This window comes from Pongo abelii, chromosome 5, assembly GCF_028885655.2.
Source record: "Pongo abelii isolate AG06213 chromosome 5, NHGRI_mPonAbe1-v2.0_pri, whole genome shotgun sequence".
NCBI classification, from domain to species: domain Eukaryota; kingdom Metazoa; phylum Chordata; class Mammalia; order Primates; family Hominidae; genus Pongo; species Pongo abelii.
Window position 1 is genome coordinate 72,837,224 of NC_071990.2, and position 23,027 is coordinate 72,860,250.

General features: G+C 32.9%; 1 protein-coding gene across 48 annotated transcripts in view; it reads left to right on the forward strand.

Annotated features, from left to right (window-relative positions):
- RIMS1 (regulating synaptic membrane exocytosis 1) overlaps positions 1-23,027 on the forward strand; it is a 512,927-nt gene that overhangs the window by 374,153 nt on the left and 115,747 nt on the right. For 18 of the 48 annotated variants that reach the window (XM_054557696.2, XM_054557698.2, XM_054557734.2 and 15 more), the window contains 3 exons: positions 2,114-2,191; positions 3,099-3,188; positions 20,840-20,911. The exons of 3 other annotated variants lie outside the window; for them this stretch is intronic. In XM_054557696.2, coding sequence (XP_054413671.2) covers positions 2,114-2,191; positions 3,099-3,188; positions 20,840-20,911 — 240 coding nt within the window. The remainder of the gene's footprint in view (positions 1-2,113; positions 2,192-3,098; positions 3,189-20,839; positions 20,912-23,027) is intronic. 27 more of the 48 variants (XM_054557725.2, XM_054557740.2, XM_054557741.2 and 24 more) reach the window with 5 other exon arrangements.

Below are 23,027 nucleotides of genomic sequence, written 5' to 3' on the forward strand. Positions count from 1 at the left end.
TATTTAATGTACTTTGTCAATTTCCTGACAGTAATTATATGTTATGAATATTATTAACCTGATTTTAGAGATGAGGAAAAAAGCTAAGAAAGTTTATTTGATGACTAATAAAGTAAGGATTCAAAATCAGGTCTATTTGATATCTTCTGCTTAACTAGTTTTTCCAAAAATATGAAAACTTGTCCTATGAGATATTTCACCAATAAGAGTTTTTGTGAGTCAAATACATTTTGGAAACTTTGCAACTGAAAGTTTCTACCTTGAAATTTAATACACACAGCATATTAAAGTCATGTTCTAAAGAAATCTGTATGTTTAGTTTCTTTTCTCCCAAATTATTTAATTTCCCAACCTTTTTTTAGTAAAACGTGTCTCGAGGAAGTGGTAGTATAGAGAAAATGCTATAGTTGCCTTACTGTATCCTACTGTGTCCTAAATATTGTGTACATGTTACCACACACCCCTGTTAAGTGGAAGTTATTTCCCACATTTTGTGGATGTAGAAACAGGCTTGGAGACTTAATCGAATTATCCAGGTCACACGCAATAAGTGGCAAAGCCAAGGCAGGAACTTGAACATTCAGACTATAAATTTTGTGCTATTTTCTGGCTCTTTCCCATTCTATGTTGATCCCATTCTTGAAAAAAAAAATCACTTTTGAAGCAATGCTTAGAAAAGTTTTATAGCAACCTATTACTAAAGATATTTGCCTGAGGTTAGGAGTTGAAGACTCGACTGTCTAGAAAGGAGGCTAAATCCTTAGTTTCAGTAAAATTTGTCCTCAACTTGTACTTAATAAGGAGGAAGCTGAAGCGGGCAGATCACTTGAGGTCAGGAGTTAAGAGACCAGTGTGGCCAATATGGTGAAACCCCGTCTCTACTAAAAACACACACACACACACACACACACACACACACACACACACACACACACACACACACACACACACACACACACACACACACACACACACACAAATTAGGTGGGCATGGTGGCAGGTGCTTGTAATCCCAGCTACTTGGGAGGCTGAGAGAGGAGATTTGCTTGAACACAGGAGGCAGAGGTTGCAGTGAGCCAAGATCACACCATAGCACTCCAGCCTAGACAACAAGAGTGAGACTCTGTCTCAAAAAAGAAAAGAAAAGAAAATGGCATTTTAGTTCATTTTTTAACTGAAGCTTTAAGGGATTTCCTTTGATTTGATCATTAATATAAACGAGATTAAACCAGTGAGGTGTTTGATGTTTAGGAAGTCTTTGATAAATGTATATTCCCTTCCCTCTTGATTATGCTTTACTGCTAGCTGAGGTAGATGGTGGATTTTCATAATTAGTAATTAAATTTATAGAACATTATTAAATTATCAAAAAAAATATATGGCTGGACCTAGTTTGTCCTTCATGGCATAGACAGTCCAGAAACCCTCACAGATTTTGAAGGAATCAGGTGCCGTTGGGCCAATTTTCTACCAATTCAAAATCCATATTCTGATTGGCATCTAATGCCTATCTTACCCTACTTCCAAAGGAAAATTTCCTGTGGTTGGGTCTGGATCCAGACAGAAGCTGATAAGTAGGAAGAGCTTGCTCCTCTGCAATCACTTCTTGGCCTTTTGCTGTTTCCTTTTTTTTGCTGCAGTCTGGTACTATGACCAGCTTTGTCCCTGGAATGCTAGTCAACACTTCGTTTTGTTTTAGAACATTAACTCTTTTAGTCATATTGTAACTCCAAAATTATATAAATTAGTTGATTTTTACTTTTAGCTATGAGTTGTTTACTTTCATAGAAGTAGGCATAATATTAAATCAGAGATTAAGTAGCACATTTACATATTGATCAATGATAATTCATAGAGTTTGGTTAGCAGGTATTTTTCTAATTCAGATAATTAAATAATAATTGTGAGTATTTTATGAAGTCAAGTGTCTATGATTTCATATTTTAATAATTGTAGTCTTCCCTTCAAATAGTTATTGTGGCTCTTTTGAGAAAAAAATGACAAAAGATTTATCTATATAGCTTTATAGGCCTCCTACTTTCTGAATATCTTAATAAAATTGGTTTCATATATATTTTTCTGTTTCCTGCATGTTTGTGTTGCTACGTTCCAGACATCTTGTTAGGCACTATAAAACATTACCTCCCAAGATGCCTTTATTACAGAGCAGTTCTCACTGGAATATTTACAGGTAAGAGCCGTAACAGTGAGTCCCACCCAGTTATAAAGTAATTCTTAATCCCTTGCCTACTAAAAATAGAAAATTCACATTCTAATAAAACATTAAATAGAAAATTTATATTCTAATAAAATATTCTTTTGAAATAATTATACAGTGAGAAACATTAAATTAATGATATCTAAAATCGTTTTAACTATAAAACTTAGTACTAGAATAATTCTCTGAATGAAATCTACTCACTCAAATGTCAGAAGTCTAGTTGCTTTGTCATTTGTATATTGTTGTACTTGTTGATTTTAATTATAATTTATTTTATTTTATTTTTGTGTAATTTTAATTTGTGAAGCTCAGTTCTGCCTGCACATACTAAGACCAAATCAGTGACTAGACAGGACATTTCCCTTCATCATGAATGCTTTAACTCAAGAGTATTGAGATTTACTGATGAAATACTGGTTAGGTAAGAATATGTGGAAATGATAACTTCCATTTCCCTTGTTTATTGTTGTGAACCAAAAAAGTTGAGTTGTAAAATTATTTCTCCTCTGATGTCCTTCATTTTGTTTTGGTGTGGCATCTGTTCCTGGTAATGAAATTTTAGGCATTTTGTTTTAGTGCTTTCTGTATCCAGTTTTTTTCATAAGTAGGTGTGATTTAGTCTCATTTTTCAGTCTGAGACACTTTTAAAAATTATGCAAAGCAATTTAAGCATAATCTTTGTTTAGCTTCATTTTCTAAACAAAATTTTACACTGTCATTCTGTCAACTCTCTCACACCCTTATGAACTGAATCCCAGTGATTCTACATTTTGTGTAAAGGGGACATTATTTTATGCTTTACTCTCTAACATGGTCTTCCTTTCTTTGTTTTCTCTGTCTTTCTCTTCTACCACTGGATGCAATGCACTGGCACTAGTGAACTGCAGCCCTTTCTTGACAGGGCTAGGAGTGCTAGTACCAACTGCTTGAGACCAGATACTAGTTTGCATTCACCAGAACGAGAAAGGTATAAAATAAAGACTTTCTTAATTTCTTATCATTTGTACTAGTGATTTTTTTCAGTCACTTTGTTTTGTTTCATGACAGCCTCACAGGTTTATTCATTCATGTACACTTTGCTAACTGTCTACATTTCCCCTTCCCTTATTATACATGTCTATTTAGAGATATGCGTATGTGGATAAACCCAAGGGTACACATACACATATTTCTATGAATGTTGTTGCAAATAGTGTGATGTAATTTGTAACTGCTTCTGGCTGCTGCTTTTCCCCTTTTGTTGCTGTTCAGTCATTTTATTGACTATTCAGGAAACCTTCAGTATGCTGATAATGTTATAAGGTCCAGTGAATTATCCAAAGGGGAGGATCACTTTCCTCTTAATACCACTGATAAATAGTATTTATAGGTTTAACAACAATCTTCTATAAACTCATAACAGGAAGTCTTTTTAAATAGAATACTTCCTTTGTATATCTACATTCATTTTTAATCAATCTACTCTGATATAATGTTTTACATTAAATTATACTTTGACAACAAAAAATGATGTTATTCATAGATTTCCTGATGCCTAACAAAAAGAAATACATATATATGTACGCAGACAATTTTGCTTAAAACTTTAATTAATAAATTCTGATTTCAATTCAAATATATTCATTGATGATGTGTTACACTGTCTCCTAGCTGTAAGCATTTAATTTTTCCATTGTGATGGAACTCTTTTAATAGACTTAGTTATAATTTTAATAGACTTAGTTATAATTGATAGTCTTGTTTATAATTGCTATCTCTTTTTAATTAGAAGTCATTCAGAAGACATTTGCATACTACCTCTTTACAAGTCCTGAAGAAAAATATTTAGTTGTACTAATGTAACCCACTTCTCCTTCTTAGTAGGCTACTTAAAGCTTTTCTGTAGGTAACTTTCTAATCTGAGTCTATTCATTTATTTATGAGATATTTCTGGAATTGAACAATAGGTACACGTGTGTATATGCCTTGTTTTAGCGCCTTAAGAATTTACTTTTAAATTGTGTGTTCTTTTATATTTGTAAAATGTGTAATAGGAAAAAGTGAAATTTAATTTCTGTCTTGTATCCCTTTACTTTTGTCATATAAATTTTAGTTGAAATGACTATAGAGTCTTCTAAAATCGTAATTGGAATAGGTTTATCATTCTCTTTAGTCAAATATAACCCCTTCCCCAAATAATTTCAAGAGTAGCAAGAAAATTTTAAAATATGTTTAGTTATTATTTTCTTACATGTTTCTGGTTAGTAGTAAAACAAGGATAGAAATTCTCAAGTCAGTGGAATCTTCTGACCATAGCAGCCTGATATTTTTAATATTATCCATATCAGTGCCATCTGATAGAAACATAATGCAAGCTGATACTTTAATATTTCATAGTAGCCATACTAAAAGGATTAAGTTAATTTTAATTTTTAACCCTGTATATTCAAAATATAATTTTCACGTCATTATTATACAAACTATTAGATATTTTGCACTCCCTTTTTTACAGCATAATAAGCCATAGATACTAAAGATAGTTTGTACTTGCACCACTCCTACTTTGGACTAACCACATTATGGTGCTCAGTGGCTTCATGTGGCTTGTGGCTCCTGTACTGGACAGTGCAGGTCTATTCTTATGGTGAGCCTATCTAGCATATGTTCCCCTGTGACACTGAAGCCACAGAGTTTATAAATCTCCATGTTGGCAAATTTAATCTGTCAGATAATACCCTTAAAGCAGGTCAACCAGCAGACAAATAATCTAGGGACAGTTATTCTACAGATTGTTGTAAAGTCCAAATCAATGTATTTACCTTGAATAAAAGAAGAAAAAATATTGAAAACATATATTCACTCTACATAGTGAATAAAAAGGAATTTTTCATTTAAAAACTCAATGAAACAAGTCTTGGTATTATCAATGATCCTAAGTTTATTGGGATCACTTTGTTGCCAAGAAGAACAGCAATTATTTTATGTAATGTAAAATAAACAACAATTATTTTATGTAATGTAAAATAAAACTTAGATAAGGTTTCATCAAGTAATTACAGAAGCTGTAGATGCTTATTCATTTGGAGGATAGAGACTACAAGTACCCTTTGTGAACAAGCCTGTGAAGCAGCTTTGAAGCAGAATATAACAATATCAAAAATGGTGACTTTGTTATCTTTGGAGAATGCATCTAAAGCCCCCAGACAGTATGCGGAGAGTAGGAGAAGGGAGGCTTAGAGGGTTTTCGAGGCTACTTAATTTCTCTAATTTACCACAGGGATTATTGTATTAATGCCTAATATATACATAGTAGATAAAATGTTAGAGCAAATGTTTTAAAACTTAATTTTGTATTCTTAAGAGATGAACATTATTTCTACAAATTTGTCAACTATGTATGGTCAAACGATTTTGATTAACTTTTACATGCCTTTATACCAACTTAACTCCTAACCTTTAACACAAGTTTTCTGTTAAGATAAAGGGTGAAATTGTCAAAGCACACTCAGTACTCAATATAATACTTTTCTAATGATTCAGAAGATAAAAGAGCAGCATTCTTTTCCTGAAGAAGTTGAAAACCAGCAGATACACCTATCGTTTCTCCCTTGTTACATGGTTTGGCCTACTTTAACAGATGAGTTTTGAATAATGCATGTAAAAAGCAGTTTGGAAAGGAAACCGTTTTAGTTTAGGAGCACCTCCATTTCATGTTCTGTTGATTACACAAATGGAAAACATGCTTATGGGTTACCATAATTCAGTGAATTATTCCAATTCAGTTATGCTTCTTAAATCAATGTATTTGAGGTTTATTTGTAATAAGAAATAATTTATCATTTATATCTTCCCATTTCCCTTGCTTCCCTGATTGACAAGGAGTGAGTTACAGGCCTGCTATTAACCTTTGCTTTTCTAGGTTTTCAAACAAATTATTACTTACATGTTCAGAAGCAATGATTTTTAGAGCCACTAGAGAAAACTTACTTTTCTTGGATAGTTTACCTTCTTCCTTCGCCTTTCAGAGCAATCATATCCTTGATGAAGGCTTATGAAAGGGTAGTTTATACTTACCGCCTGCATTTTTTACCTTCCAGTAATTCCTGCAATCTGACATCTACTCATTCCTAGTGCTCTGTAGCTGTACTGAAATTCTTCTGTGGTTTACATTGGCTCCCTAGTTGTTCAGCAACATCTTGCAACATTTTACATTACCCACCCTGTCACTTGAATCTCTCCTCCATTAAGTACCTGTACAGATTTTCTTAAACCTCTGTTATGATGTCTCCTTTGAAGGCTTGTCTTACTCCCCTGCCCTATAAAGATAGGTATTTCCCCAGCTCCACCTCCAGTTTTCCTCTTTTGCCCCACCCATACTGTCCTGTTCCTTAAATTTTATTTCTGTAAAAGGTTCCCACTCCAATACATATGAAGACAACCCTCCACTGTGATTGACCAGACCCTACCAGGCCTAAATTTATAAATGGTGATGTCTAAATCAACTTCATTATCCCCCCTTCAGTCCCTTTACAGCAAAATCCTTCCTCTTTCTAAATTTTTCTCTCATTTTATGGTTTTGACATATAACCAGCCACATAATCTGGAACTACTTCTCTTCCTGCTCCATCACAAATTCAGTCACAATAAATTCAATCAATTCCTTCGGAACAGGTCCCTCACCTTGAATATATTAATAGCCCTTCTCCAGTTCCAGTGACACTCCTGCTCGCATTAATTTTCTTAAGTTCTAATAGTCTTTATTAACTTATATCTCATTTTCTTTCTATTGAAATTAAAATATTCTTCTTCCTTTGTTGTCTGATTAAAAATTCTGCTCACTGTTCAAAAATATAGGTTAAATACCATATCTTTGTAAAACCCTTCTTAACCTCCTCCCCTGTCCTCAGTCCCGCCACCAACACGCGCACATACTTCCTTTTCTTTTGCCAGTCAGAATTATTTACTGTCTTTTCTGGGCCCACCTAATTTTATATACTTCTATTAAAATACATTGTATTTTACTTAGTACTGTAGTATGTTTGTGTCTTCCACTGTATTGTGATATTCTTCCATGATATCACTATATAGTGGAAGAAACACACACACTAGCCTTAAGGGAAAGGAAGTTCTTCGCTAAAAATCAACAGCTATAAATTGAATTGAAATAGATATCATAGGTCTTGTTTCAGAGTATAACTGTCTGTATTAATTAAAATAAGTTAAATTTAGTTTAAAACAATATTGGGGGAAAATATTTAAGGACTAAAATGAATAATTAGAACAGACAATAAAAATACATATGTGTGTAATCAGTTATCTCATTTTGTTTGTTTTTTAATGTTATAATTTCTAATTGAGGGCAGGAATAATATCCTATTTCTCTTTTCCATCTATAGTGACAACATGATGTATTTTTTACTTGGTAAATGGTTCATTTGGGGAGTTTAGGGCCTTAAAAAACACCTTCTACTTTTCACTTCAAAGTTGGATTGAGCTGTGAGTTAGACCCAGGTACTATAAAGATGGGAGATTTAATTTTCAATATAAGTACTTTGAACAGATATGAAAGCTGTGGCTTTGAGTCTGCAAGATGGCTAATAACTAATCCCAGAATCAGCCAGATTCACTGAGCCACACAAACTTCTGCTACAGGGTCAGGCCTCAGATCTCATCACTCCTTTACAAGTTTGTTTGTTGTGCTGTTTGCAGGCATCATAATTTGGAAAAAGGAATCCAGAAAGGGCTAAGTTTCCTGTGCCCAATTCTTTACCATGGTCACCTATCATATAAGCCACTCTTTCTTCCTTGGGGTGCAATGAGGAAAGGCTTACTTGAATGAATTTCCCTCAAAATGGAAACATGAGACTTAAGGGAAAGGAGGTTCCTACCTAAAAATCAATAGTTATATATTGAATTGAAATATATATCATAGATCTTGTTTCAAAGTATAAGTACTGGATGGGCGTGGTGGCTCATGCCTGTAATCTCAGCACTTTGGGAGGCTGAGGCAGGCAGATCACTAGGTCAGGAGTTTGAGACCAGCCTGACCAACATGGTGAAACCCCGTCTCTATGAAAAATACAAAAAGTAGCCGGGCATGGCGGTGTGCACCTGTAGTTCCAGCTACTAGGGAGGCTGAGGCAGGAGAATCGCTTGAACCCGGGGAGCAGAGGTTGCAGTGAGCCAAGATGGTGCCATGCACTCCAGCCTGGGTGACAGAGCAAGACTCCGTCTCAAGAAAAAAAAAAAATATATATATATATATATTAATTAAAATAAGCGAAATTTAGTTTAAAATAATAGGGAAAAAATTTTAAGGACTAAATTTATTAATTGAAAACAATAAAAATATATATGTGTATAATCAGTTATCTCATTTGGTTTCTAATGTTGTAATACCTCATTTTAAATTTGTGCTATTTATGGAATTAATGATTTACATTTTTATATAATGCCTTTTTTAGATAATTAAGCTTCTTAGCCATGTTCTGCCAAGAGATATGCACCATTAGATGATGTGTGTATACGCAAGTACACGTATTAATAACACATTTAAACACACGTATGCATTTGTTTTAAAGTTTATCAATGCCTGGGGGAGAGGGAAGAGCTACAACATAAGTATCATTTAATTGCTTTCTGAGGCCTATCAATTCTCAATCCCCTTATGTCAATAGCACTGTTTATTTCTTGGTTAAGGTTCTCATTATTCCTTATCCCCAAAGCCAATAGCCTTATGTCATTATTTATTTAAACATTCACAAATATTTGTTTATTCTGTGCTATGCATAATGGATGCAATTATTAAAAAAAAAAAAAACCTCACTGTATTTTCTTCTGCAGGGAGTTCACAGCCTGTTTATTCAATCCTACAGCCTTCAGAGTGATCTTTTTTCTTTTCTTCTGATCACAGTGAAAGGAGTGGGCTCCCAAGAAATAGATGTTCCTCAATTAATGAATTTAGAATACCTGATACTAAAGTATGAATAATTTACTAAGTAACTAAGCAATGAACTTTTAGGTAGGCTGGTTTGGAAATACAAATCAAGAAAGGACTGGTTTAGTTCAACTTTATGATTAAAATCTCCAACGTAGCCTGCCATATTAGCTTGTAAAATGAAAATAGAAATGAAAGTTGAAGCTATGTATATTTCTCAATAACCAGAGTTGGGAAGAGAGATAAAGATTCTAATTTTGGTCATTCCTTGTAATAGAAAAAAAAACAGAAGTAGCACCTATTATAGAAAGCATATAAAATATGCTAGTATATTTAAAACTTACAAAGATGTGTTATTAAAACTTAAGTGACATCTATTCTTAGGACAAAAACTTGGACATAAATTGATCCTGCTCTCGTTGTATCCACTGTATGTGGGAAAAAGCGAACAGATTTATTATATTGGTACTACATATCAGCATATTCAGAAGGACTTTAAGTGTACAAATATACATGTATTAAACCAAATATTTGTTTAAAATAATCTTTTAATCACTTGCATTCACAATTGCTTGTTTCTAAATGTACATCTTTCTCCTTCACAGCTTTCTCACTGCATGTTTCATAATTATGCCATTTTTACTTGCTTTTTCTTTACTTTTATGTTTAAATAAGCACAAGGACTGGAATTTTGCCCTAGGAAGCAAGGTTATTCAAAATTGTGTCCAGTTAATATTATTACTTCACAGAAAAATACTAAGTCTATGTTTGTGTTTCCAAATAACACCAAAAGTTTTAACATAACTGAGTATATACCTTAATGTAGAAAATGCTGTCGTCGTAATTGTTTTCCAATTATTTTACAAATATTTCTTCATTTTATCTATAAACAAAAGCCAGTACAGTGAAAAGAAACTTTTTAAAACATTCAGATTGGATTGACCAATCCTTTAAATAATTTTTAAAAATTAAATAAAATTAATGCAAAATTTTATTTTATAAACATTTATCACCTTTAAGAGTATGTTCCACACATTTTTATCTTCTGCTCAAAGTCTGCTATTCAATATTTTCACTTGCTTCATGGCTTCTTCAAGGCCTGACTTGAATCATGCCAAGTTTGCTATTTAGATAGATTAAACAAAGGCTTCCAGAGAATTTCAGAATTGAGTATCTGATGACCTCGCATATCCTGAGTGACAGAAGCCCTTTGCTATGTTTGCCCAGATGGTCTAAAATATTCAGTAAACCAAGTTATATCTGGCAAGTTTTCAAAAAGAAAACTTTCTTTTTGAAATGTTAGGACTAGACTCCTTTGGATAATTATAAAATCTTATACCTAAATGAGTCCTTTAAGACTATCCAATTATTCCTTCTTTCATACAAGAAAGGCAATATCTAGAGAAAAATATCCTGTTAGAATTTTCGTATATAATAAATAAAAAATTTTAATTCTGACCCATTCAGTGTCTTATTTCCTCAGTTTAAACTAGATGTTTGAAATTTGTGGCGGTGCACAGACAGAATCTAAAGGTAGCTTAACAAAGGAATGAAACAGTTTTCTAACTTGTGTTTACTGTTAATCGCAAGAAAAGTATTATTGTAAATGCTGAGCTAAAAAGCATCCATTTAATTCACATACTTTTGCAAATAAAAACCAGTGAAACTAAAAAAAATTAATGCTAATTTATCATTTCATGTATCTACGTTCTTTGCTTTTATTTATCAGTATCGTTTACTTACAGCTTTTAAAGTTCAGTAATTAGCTCTGTGGTTTTTGACAAGAAAACTTAAGAATTCACTGGTAACTTTCCCATGAATTATTTCTTCATGTCACTGTTTCAACACTAAAGAACATTTTTATTTCTTCTACTTAACTGTGCTCCTACTTTGTATTAAATTCACACATCCCCACCTTTGCAGCTCTACCCAGTAATTTCAAGGCCCGGTATCACAAAATCATTGGTAGCTTATTAAACCTATTTATTCAAACATAAGCCATATTCCTAAAGATGCATCTTTAAGAACTTAAAGTTACATTAATGTTTATATATTTATAGATTAAATATGCACATAGAAGCACATTTTGGAAGAACAAAACTACACTTACTAGGTGGATTCCAAACATCTTCCCGAATAAATTGTTTCCTTATTCACTTGTAAGATTACAAGTTCTATGTTCTTAAAGTATTGTAACTTATCTTTCCAAGGCTTATAACAGTGAAGATTTTAAATTATGGAGCAAAGAATCTACACTTTGCCTTTATGGGGTGCTTTTCCAGTCCTCTTGTTCCATGTATTCTTTTATTTTAGGAGTTACTAAATGTCCTGTTTTTTCCTGTCTTGTTCACTGGGCAAACAGGGGTAGATGGTCCCCCTCCCTAGATAGGAGACGACCTCCTAGTCCCAGGATTCAAATCCAGCATGCGTCTCCGGAGAATGACAGGTACTAGTCAACTCCTCCTCACAGACAAGTGGCTTCTAGAAGCTTATAGGCCACCAACTGAAGGATAACCAAGAGAAATGTTGAATATGATGTACTTTATTCCAGGAGCCAGAGCCAGATATGTTGGATGTAGCCAACTCTAGTAAAGCACCTCAGAATATTTGCTGAAATGAGGATAGCATACAAATGGCAGAGTTTAAACACTGTGAAGTCAGGATCCATTGAAAGGATGTTCTGTTTTGAAGAGCATTTGATTGTGTTTTGAATTTCTGGAAACAAATTTAAATACTGTTTTTGTTGACAAGTAAATAAATAAAAATTCTCAGGTGCTTTAGAGTATATTAAAATCTGTCACAGAGCCTATTGTTTGTTATATTGGTTGATGGTTTTATCTCAGTTGTCTTGTTTTGCTGCTGTGTACACTTGTTAACAATGAAGCTTAGGCTTTGATTATATTAAGAAATGTCTGTCCTATAAAGTAAAATACCTGGTTTTTATATATTTTATAAATATTGAATTGTTAAACACAATATTGTCCAGGGCTAAGGGGTCAGTCCACAAGGTAGGTTTTTAAAAACAGCATCAGTGCCTTGAATCCACTTTATGCTGATGTGTCAGAAGTGCCCAACATATATTTTCCATTACTTTGTTATTCTTCTCAGTTTGAAGTTGACCCAGTTTTCCTATTTTATGGTGTACATATATATAGGCTTTATCTTTAAATGTGTTTTCCTGACTGGTCACAAAGGTTTTTGGGTGTTTGAGATGCTTCTCTTCTGGTTCAAGCAGAAATTCAGCCAACACATTGGTGATATTTACTCAGCAGATAAGTAGATGTGATATCTCAGAAGCAGCATAATTAGTCATGTAAATGTACAGATTTTTTTTAGTATGTGTGCATATGGCAGAGTAATTTAAGCCCTAGTTAACTGTGACACAATTTATTTTCTGTATTTGTAAACAATCAAGATATCCTCAGGATTTTAGCTTGAAAGAAAAAGGAAACATTGTAACCAAGAAAAAAATTAAGGTTGTTTTACAAATATTGGAAAAGACTACAAACTGATATTTTATGAAGGTTTCAGGAACATTTTAGCATCTTTTAATCTCTAAGATACTTGCCTTGATATGGTTTATATTTACATATTTGGAAATTAAATGTAATTCTTTCTGCTACTGTCTGATTTCTAGGATAGAAATTCTGGGACTAGAAAAACTAGTAACCAATCTAAAAAGTATTGCAAATGTAGAGTCTTCTCAAAAAAGAATATAAAATAATTGTGTAAATTCAATAAAAAATTAAATCTATATTGCTACTCATTTATTCAATAAAAACTTATTGTACCCCTACTATGCACCCTATTCTAATGGCTAGGTCACAACAGTGATTAAGACAGACAAAGTCCTGGCCATCAAGGAACTTAGAATTTTCTTTTAGAAAAGATAATTCTGTGCCAGGCATGGTAGCTCACACTTGCAATCCCAGCACTTTGAGATGCCAAAGCCAAGTGGGGAGGATTACTTGAGCCCAGGAGTTTGAGATCAGCCTGGGCACCACAGTGAGACTGCATCTCTGCAAACAGTTTCAAAATTAGCTGGGTGTGGTGGCATCTGCCTGTAGTCCCAGCTACTCAGAAGGGTGAGGTACGCACACAGTCTGTGAGCCCAGGAGGTCAGGGTTGTAGTGAGCCATGGTCATACTACTGCATTCCAGCCTAGGCAACAGAGAGAGACCCTGCCCGCCTCCCATCCCCAAGAAAAGAAAAAAAGAAAAGATAATTCTAGAAAACCTTTGTATATATTCCAAAACAAATAAAATAGTAGATTTCATCTTCTGTATTGATTGAGTATAGGAAAATTAAACATGATGATCTTTGTAATGAATATAAATGTAAGTTTATCTGGGCATTGATTAAGCAAAATGGAAATTCAAATAATACTTTCAGTTCTTACATACACAAGATGTTATTAGCTTAATTTAGTGGTATATGAATTATTCCATTTGATTGTCTAGATAGTATATATAACTATAAGAATAGATTTTGGGACCAGAAATGATCCTTTTAGATAAGATTATTAAAATAAATTATTATTAAATACATAATTTTGAATACATATTTTGCTTTTTTATGATAACATAGATAAGTCCTATGTTCGACCAAAATAAATACACTTTACATCTCTTGATACTATTATTTATTAGTATAGAGAATAGAAAATTATTTACAATACAATTTTATTAAAATATAAGACAAATATGTACTTATAAAATGAGAGATAAATTATGTCAACTAATGCTACATTCATAGGTTACCATGTCAACCACTTGGCAAATCATAATGAACACTGGCATTTCATTTCTCATCAGCTTTATTTACTCATTCAGAAGTTTCTACCAATTTCTAAATGAAGTAAATATGGCATCAGATTTGGATATAGTGAATGTTCATAAGAATTTCAGCATTAGGTGACTTTTATCGTCGGACACTGGTAGCCAGGAAAATATTCTAAAGTTAATGACAATTTATACAATTCAACTTTGGATATTTTCTATCAGGGCCATAGTTGATTATTTTGAAAATAACATTGTAATGCAGAACGTAAATTATTCCTTAAGAGAATTATCCAGTACATTCCAATAAATTGAAAAGCATTTAGTTGCCCTCTTGTTTCCCACAGCATGTATGTGTACACAGACACATAATTTTTAGTGAACCATTTCTCCATAATTTAATTTTAACAGTAAGCATTCTCAGTTTTTCTCAAGTGATACCATAGATTTATTTGGAATTAACATGAAGGTAGTTTTATCTAAGAATATTTTCTAGAAATTGAGGAAATTTAAAACATTGATGAAGAAAAAATACATAAATTTGGAATTCCAGGGTATGTTTCCGATTTTAAAATTGTAGTGAAAATTTCCTTGTAGTTTTATTTCTAAAAATGTTGACCCTTAAAAAATCGTCATTCCAATAACAAAGCATCTCTTTATAAATAACATTATTTTAATACATGAAAATGCTAATGGACCTATATATACATAATTATATGAGTTTTAATTAAATGTAGATTGAGTTGTAGCTTGAAATTAACCAAAATTTGTAAGTAGCCTTTTAGAAAAAATATATTTTAATATGGCCCTGAAGCATCAGAGTTCTGAGTTTAGTGCTTACAGTTTAATCAATCGTCTTTAAGAATGAAAGGCTAGTGTAAGTTATTATTGAATAAAACTTTAAACTATTTTGGTAAATGTTTTATTCAAGAAAATGCAATATTTTCATTGGGTACATTTTGAGGTATATTTTAACATGTCACTGGCTTTACAAATCACTGCAGTTACTATCTTCAATATTTTGATTGAGAATAGTTTTTAATCTGTCTATCTATCTATCTATCTATCTATATATATATATATGATTTTTAAGGGTACAATTTAGTAGTGCATGACTCAAATACCAAAAATATTTAGTAAAATAATCTTATTTCCAGAACTTTAAATTTTTCAATTAAGTAAAGCATCACACTATATGTAATTCCTGAGTTGTTCTGCTAAAGTGGCTCTAATTTCTTTTGCAGATAACCAAATTTGTGTAGTTACCTATACCTATTAGTTGGTAGCAGCTACTTGTCTGTAAGAAACCTCAACCAAGAGTATTAAGTGGTTTCTTTTGATTTAAAGTGAATTAATCTTATTTCTCCTTTGAAAATATTCTGGGACAAACAAATCACAAACTTTTTTACTTCCAGAATTCATGGCAGTTGCCACATATTTTCAAAGTTAGTGTAGAACCACTTATAAATAAATACAGTACATTACTTATTATTTCTTTTTGCTCTATAATATCCTTTATTATCTGTGCTTTTCAAAAATACTCTTTCTTTGAATGAACAAAATGTATCCATGAACTAAAATATGGTGAGTCTATTTAAAAGCTACAGTCCTATACATAAATATCAATAATATACAGGAAGGTAAATGTATCTTAATTGCATGCATCCATCTTCACTGCATAGGAACATCTCTTATTTAGGATGATTCTATTCAAATTTAATTTTTCTTCCCAAACTTAATGAGTAAATAGGGTGATAGAGATTTGCTTTGCACATTAAGACAGTATAAGCCATGTAAGTAGTCAGCCAAAATATAGACAGATATATTCTTATGATATCAGTGTTAGCTCTAATTAAGTGAAAACATTATGTAGTAGACTTTTGTTACAGTATTTCCAAGGCAGAACAGACTATGTTTTCATTGTTATAAAATAGTCTTAAATATTATGATTTTATTAATTTTGTCCTTTAATAAAATTTTAGTATTAATTTTATCCTTTAATAAAATTTTAATGCCTTCAGAAAAGCTTTATTTACCAGTCTTTAGAGAGTTACTCTAACTGAAATTAGTTATTGAAAAGGAAAAGAAAACACATAGATTTTAACAATTACCTCTGTTTTTCATCAGTTCATTTTATAAATCTTCACACTAAATTAATAGGAAGGAAATAATCACAGAAAATAGAACTTCAAAAGAATTGGGGTTTAAGTAGAAACATCCCATTTTCTGATTTTTACTCTTGCTTTGATTTAATAATAAAAGAATTGCTTTTATACCTTACAGTTGAATGTACTTTTATAGCTTTAAAAGAATTTCTTTAGTACGCTGTGAACTAGAAAGCATAAAGCCAAAAATCACACAACTATTAAGTTGTGAATAAAGGGAGAAAAACTCAAGATTTCTGATTCTTGCATGTTTAAAACCAACTAAATATTCTTTATGAATAATATTGTAAAGATAAAAAATTTATGCCAGAACAAAAAAGCATATTTAAACTTAAAATAAGACATAATGAAAACACTGAAACAGTCTTGTCTTGTTCACTCGTGCCCAGGGATCTCTCAAATAAACATCTAATCATTCAAAATGAACATGTGGCAGAGTCAGCAGAGAACTTGAGCACATAGGGGTGTGACGGTGTTATCCTCATCAACTTAAGGTCTATCATAGCTTGGATAAGACGCTTAAACTTTTGTGGACTAAGTTTCCTCATCTCTAAACTTAACTGGTTATACATGGGATAGCTGAATTTTAATGTCCTGTAGTCTCTAAAGTTGAGTCTATACTGCCTCGTGCATTATGTTAAAACATACAGTAGGCCCTCGCTAATGATTGACAGTTCATTATGTATTATTCGGTAAACCAAAGGTCATGTTGTATTTAAGTATTTTATATTTTGCTGAAGCCCAGAAAATTATGCAGTTTTATTTTTAAATTTATTTCATTTGAGGCAAACTAGATTTTATAGCCCTAGTTAGTTCCTTTTTATTGTAATTTTTGGGCTTTCAAATTTAATGATAATACTCAAAATATTACCTTTTAAACTATCCATTCAACAAATAATTATTGAGCAACTACCATATGCTAGGTGTTGATATTACACTGACAATCCAAACAGACACAATTCCTGACCACAGGGAACTTAAAGTGGTATAAGGTAGAAAGTAATTCATTTTACTGTGATCTATTTTGTGATTACACAATTAATAGTTTCAGTAGTATGGTATATGAATATAGATGGATTGTTCTAATCTTTCCTATTTTACATATCTCAATCCAATTTATTCTAAGAAATGGCTGTGTTAAAATATACAATATTTTGGCTATAATTTGGATTCCAAATAGAAAATAACATAAGAATTTTCTATTTTATTCTCTGCTCCTTTACAGAAAATTATTGCAATTAAGTGCATATCATTTTAACTTAATTTACGTACTCTTTTAAGGGGTTAGAAGACATATCCTTTGTAGTTATCTTTAGAAGAATCTTTAATGGAGGTAAATTTCATTGATATTTGAAGAGAAAAAAGGGACATCCTCAATAAGAGGGTTAAAAATGAAAACAAAAATTAAAAGGTTAGATTATGACCCTTTGCATGAATATTTGTTATCCAGTTATAGAGCACTGGCTCTGAGTTTTATATTTTTATAGATGAATGAGAAAAGTCTTTGCCTTCAAGAAACAAATATTTAAAGCAATATTTTAATAGTACCACTTGCTAATTCCAAGTAATGCAAAAAACATAGTCAGTTCTAGTTCTGTGTAATACTACAAATACTACAATACTGAGTACTACTGAAATATTTAAAATTAGCAAAACCTGTGTGTGTGTGCAGTGGTAGTGGTATTATTGCCACTTTTTAGGTAAAAGAAAACTGAAGCACAGAGACATTAAGTAATTTCACCAAAATTGCCTGGCTAGCCAAAAACAGAGCTGAGATTACACCCAGTTTGACTGTAGAATTCATTATTTTAGCCATTTATGCCAGAGATACAACATGATTACTGCTGTTCAGATTATGCACTCTCAGTTCACCTCCTGGCTAGATGTTGAATGACCATGTAAGCTAGAAAAAAGTATTCTCTAACTCTCAATTTTCTTATTCTTAAAAAGGATAAAAGAGTAGTACCTACCTCTGGATTGGAAAGAAGATTATATGAGATAATGCAGATAAAGTGAACATGCTATCACAGAGAAAGCTCTCAGTAAATGTTATATATTATTAATATCATAATCACTGTTATAATGATCATTGATTACTGTGATAATCTAATATATGAATCCATTACATTTTAGGAGATGAAAAGAGGAGGAAGAGTTTGAAAGTTTCACAGAGGAAATGAAATATCAATTGGGTCTAGAAATTAATAGAAGTTGCCAGGAATCAGAAGAGAAGCAGGCTATTTCAAAAAGATGCCTGTAGCCCTTTGATTGTGCAGAAGTTTTATTCAAGGGTCCACCAGATTCTACACAATTTCTCTGCCTTCTCCTGCAAAATTTTTCATCTGAATCACCTCTCGACCCCTGCCCCCTTATTATTTCTTATTATTTCTTCCCTTTTCCTGAGATACTTTTTCTCTAACAATATACGTGGCTATCTCCTTCACTTTACGTCTTTGCTAAAATGTCACCATTTCAGTAAGTCCTTTCCAACCACCCTACTTAAAGTTGCAATATGCTCCTGCCCCTAAACTCCCACCTTCTTACCCTGGTTTACTTTTGTTGTTGACATGTATCGCCTTTTCCCATACTATATAATGTACTTGTTTGAGCTACTTTTTGTTGTTTATTTTTGTCTTGTATCAACAAAGTGTACATTTCTTGAAAGTAGAGATAATTGTGGTTTTTTTTCCACAGACATATTCCAACCACCTAGAACAGTGCCTAGTATACACAAGTATTTGTTGGATGAATGAATGAATGAGTGGAAATTTTAATGACAGTGAGTTTTGTGGGTCTTCCTGAATCTCTCCACTCTCATCTGCTCTATTTGTGCTGAAGATGAGAAAAGGAGCATTTGATCTTCCAGTCAGTTGCCTTGAGCACTGTGGGGACCAAGCATAAATTTCCCATAACTATATTTTTATTTTGAGCTCCAGTACCTCCTGAGCCTGCAGATCTAATTACCAATCCTCTCTTCTCCCCTTACTTCTCGTCCTCCCACTGTGCTTATGCCTTCTTCCCTGTGCGTCAGGAACAAGATTCCATTCCCAACAACCATGTCCCATTGATTTCAGCCATGAAATCAATCATGAAGTCTCTGCCCCCCTATCACCCATGATCCCCTCTCCTGACCATAGAAGCAATAAAGTAAATAAGAACCTTAATGTCAGAGAGAGTCATCTATTAGTGATATCCCAGCACCTGATTTCATGGTTTCATTTCTTCCTTCCAGAACAAAGATACACACATAAGGCATGTGCCAGAATCTATCTCTTCCACTCTCTTTGCTGTATAGTATATAATGGAAACAGCTTAGGAGCCAGATAGACTTAGATTTTAATCCTAGCTTTGCCACTTTCTAACTGAGTAGCCTTTCCCTGAGCCTGTTTCTTCATCTATAAAATGGAAATGACACATTCTTAAAGGATTTTCATGGAGTTTAAATAAGTTCATGTCCCCCTCAGTGCCTGACATAGTTATCTCTCAATATATTGAGTATGCTCTTTTCCAACTGGTAAGGGAATATGATGTCTCACTCCTCTGTTTCTTCCTTTTTTATCTTAAAAGTGGGATGTCAGATTAACATGAGTCTGAAAACACACAGCTGAAACCCTGAATTGAAGGGGCAAGAGAGTCAGAACACAATTTCTGGCGAAAGCGGAAGAGATTGGGAGAGATGAGCAGTCCCAGAACTCTGTAACAGCCTGTGAAGGCTTGTACCTTGATATGTGTTCCTAGTGCCTAGCAGAACTTGGTATATACTAGATACTTAATTAGGATGTCACACATTAATAAGTAAAGACAGATATTTTTCTCAACATTGTTGGGAGGAAGGGATATCAGTAAAGAAAAATAAGCTTAATTTGTAGATAATAATTAATATTAAATACGCATTCTTAGGGTTTCTCTTTTTTTTATAGTAAGTGTGAGCTTCTTGACCACAATATTTTATATTACTTATTTCAAATATATGGTACTTCAGACATTTTAGGCTAATTAGACATATGTAAGCTGCTGTGGGGAAGCAAACTTTTTATAGAAAAATTATTTCTGTAGGAAAAATGCATTTCAAGTGTTCAGTGCACATATGTACTTTTAAAAAGTAGAATAAACTGGGGACTATGATTTGTAATGTGATTGAAATGCTATATGCTTTTAAAAATGCTACATAATTTATAAAAGCATCTTTATGAAAAATTTTAAAATGATTTTAATAGTTTATATAAATACTTTCATTTATATAAAACATCTTTAACTGTAGCATTTTTCTTCTCTTTTCTTCACAATTTGTGGGGGACAAAACAAAAAAATCTGTAGCACCAAGTTTCAACTTGTAAAAGTAGGGGGCATTTCACCCCTTTGAAGCCTTTCAGCACCTAAACTATTACCATCATCACATTTATCATTATTACATTTCACCATTGCATTGGTTTGCTCTCATCAGCAGAGGCCGAGTTGCTCAGTAGGGGTTCATATTAGATCATTGTTGTAGACATACTTGTCTAGACTAATGAAATGTCAGCTTCTCGTGTCTTCTATTGGGCAACTTGTGTCTTCCACTTGGCACCAATTCTGGTTTTCATTTTATTCATTCATTCATTCATTCATTTATTTGTTTACTTAGTTTTGAAAAGTACTGACTGACAAAATCATTTAGGTAATATAGTTGCCATTTTTCATGTCTATTGTGTTTATCATTGTATGATGTTAATGTAGCTTTATTCATCATATATTTTGTGTTTAACATTTCATTCCACAGGCACTCCAGAAAGTCTGAAAGATCTAGCATCCAAAAACAGACTAGGAAAGGCACTGCCTCTGATGCAGAAAGGTAGGCTTGGTGTTGTGGTGTGCTGACATCTTCCATTTTATGAATATATTTAGGGGTGCTGTCACTCATTTTACATGATCAGTTCTTAAACACAAATTGTGATGTTTAAAGGCATTCATGTAACTAAACCTACCCCTAAATGGAAAGGATCTCATTGAAGAAGTAAGAGAAGGATAATTTCAAGGCGGTTCTTAAATCTTAGGGTTTAAAAAATAATTATATATTTCTCTTAGTGATCATTCTGATTACTAATAAGGATTAAATCCATACTCTTTCCTATATACATATTAGGACATTAATATTTTGTTTCTGATGTCATTTTAAATGTTACCAATGAATGTAGTGCCTGGAATATGCAAATTATTGACTGTCTTATTTATCTAAATAATGCCATCTTTTAAAAAAATCACTTTTCTACAAATGTATATTCTAATATTCTACTGGTATATTATAACCAAGGATATACATTGAGTTAGTGTAAAATTATAAGGGATTGCTAACCTTTTGTTTGCAATTTGTCCAATTCCACAAAGGTTTTAAATATTTTTAGGTACAACATATTGACACTTTTTTTTAACATAGTGTTAAAAGACCTAAGAATTGCAACTAACATATATTCATTCACCCATTCATGTATCCAACAATGATTGAGAGCATGTAAAGGGACACAGATGTAAATGAATGAGTGTATTCAAGTATCATAGCTTTCATTATAGAGGCATGCACAGGTACAGTATGAACACAAGGAAAGTTGTGCAGTAAGGATGAAATTAGGAAATGCTTCATAAACAGATGTCCCTTGAGCTAAATCCAGATACATAAAAGTATGTGTGAAGAGTGGAGTATTCTAAGAGGGGGCAATGTGAGAAAACACTGAGATTGGAAGTATTATCTTGAGTTTGGGGAAATGATACCAGTTTTGGGATGGAGAACAGAATTCAGTGGATAGAAAAGAGGCCTGAAAATAAAATTGGAGAAATTCTGAGAGGTTAAATGAATGACATCACTATGCCATGTTAATACCATGCTAAAGAATTTCAACTTCTTTATTGATCTGTGAGCCACAGATGTGCGTTAAACATGGGAGGCAGAGGATCAGTTTTGAGTCCCAAAATTATAGATCACTTTGACTGATTTTTGGAAGGTGGATCAAAGGATCTAGGGGTAGATGCAAGGCATCAGCCAGGCTATCTCAATAGGCCTAGTAGAGATAGAATTTGTACAATTCAGTGATTCATTCAGTTAACAGATATGTACCAACTATGTGCTAAGTTCAAGTAATAAAATAGGAAGTAGCAAAAAAGAAAAGCTTTCCAGAGGATGTTCACACTGAGTTGAGATCTGAAAAATGAGTAGCTGTGAGACATATCAAGGGATGTGGTAGGTAAAAGGGAGATGAAATTTATTTCTGGACAGTGGTCCATGGAGATATTGACTATTTAGGGAACTTGATTCACAATGGAATAAGGATACAGAGGACTCATGAAAAGTGTTGAGTAGTAAAAGGAGTTGGACTTTGAGGAAGGAAATTGATCAATCGATAGATAGATAGCCTTTGATGAAACAATGTTTGTATTTTCACATTCTTTAATCCCAGCTCAGTTAACTGCAATTTCTTTACCATCATTGTAAATAACTATAATTTCTTAGATAAATTTTCAATCTTCAACCATCATTTTCAGCCCCCTCTACACAATTTCAATTATTTTGACATGATTAAACCTTTTCCTTGAAGTTGTATTCTTTTAATTCTATTCAGTATTCTTTCATTCATTGTTTAAAAATACTAGTTGAGGCTGGTCATGGTGGTTTACACCTGTAATCCCAGCACTTTGGGAGGCCAAGGCGGGCAGATCACCTGAGGTCGGCAGTTTGAGACTAACCTGACCAACATGGAGAAACTCCATCTCTACTAAAAATACAAAAGTAGCTGGGACTGGTGGCGCATGCCTGTAATCCCAGCTACTCGGGAGGCTGAGGCAGGAGAATCGCTTGAACCTGGGAGGCGGAGGTTGCGGTGAGCCGAGATTGCGCCATTGCACTCCAGCCTGGGCAACAAGAGCAAAACTCCATCTCAAAAAAAAAAAAATGCTAGTTGAGTGACTACTGTGTGTAG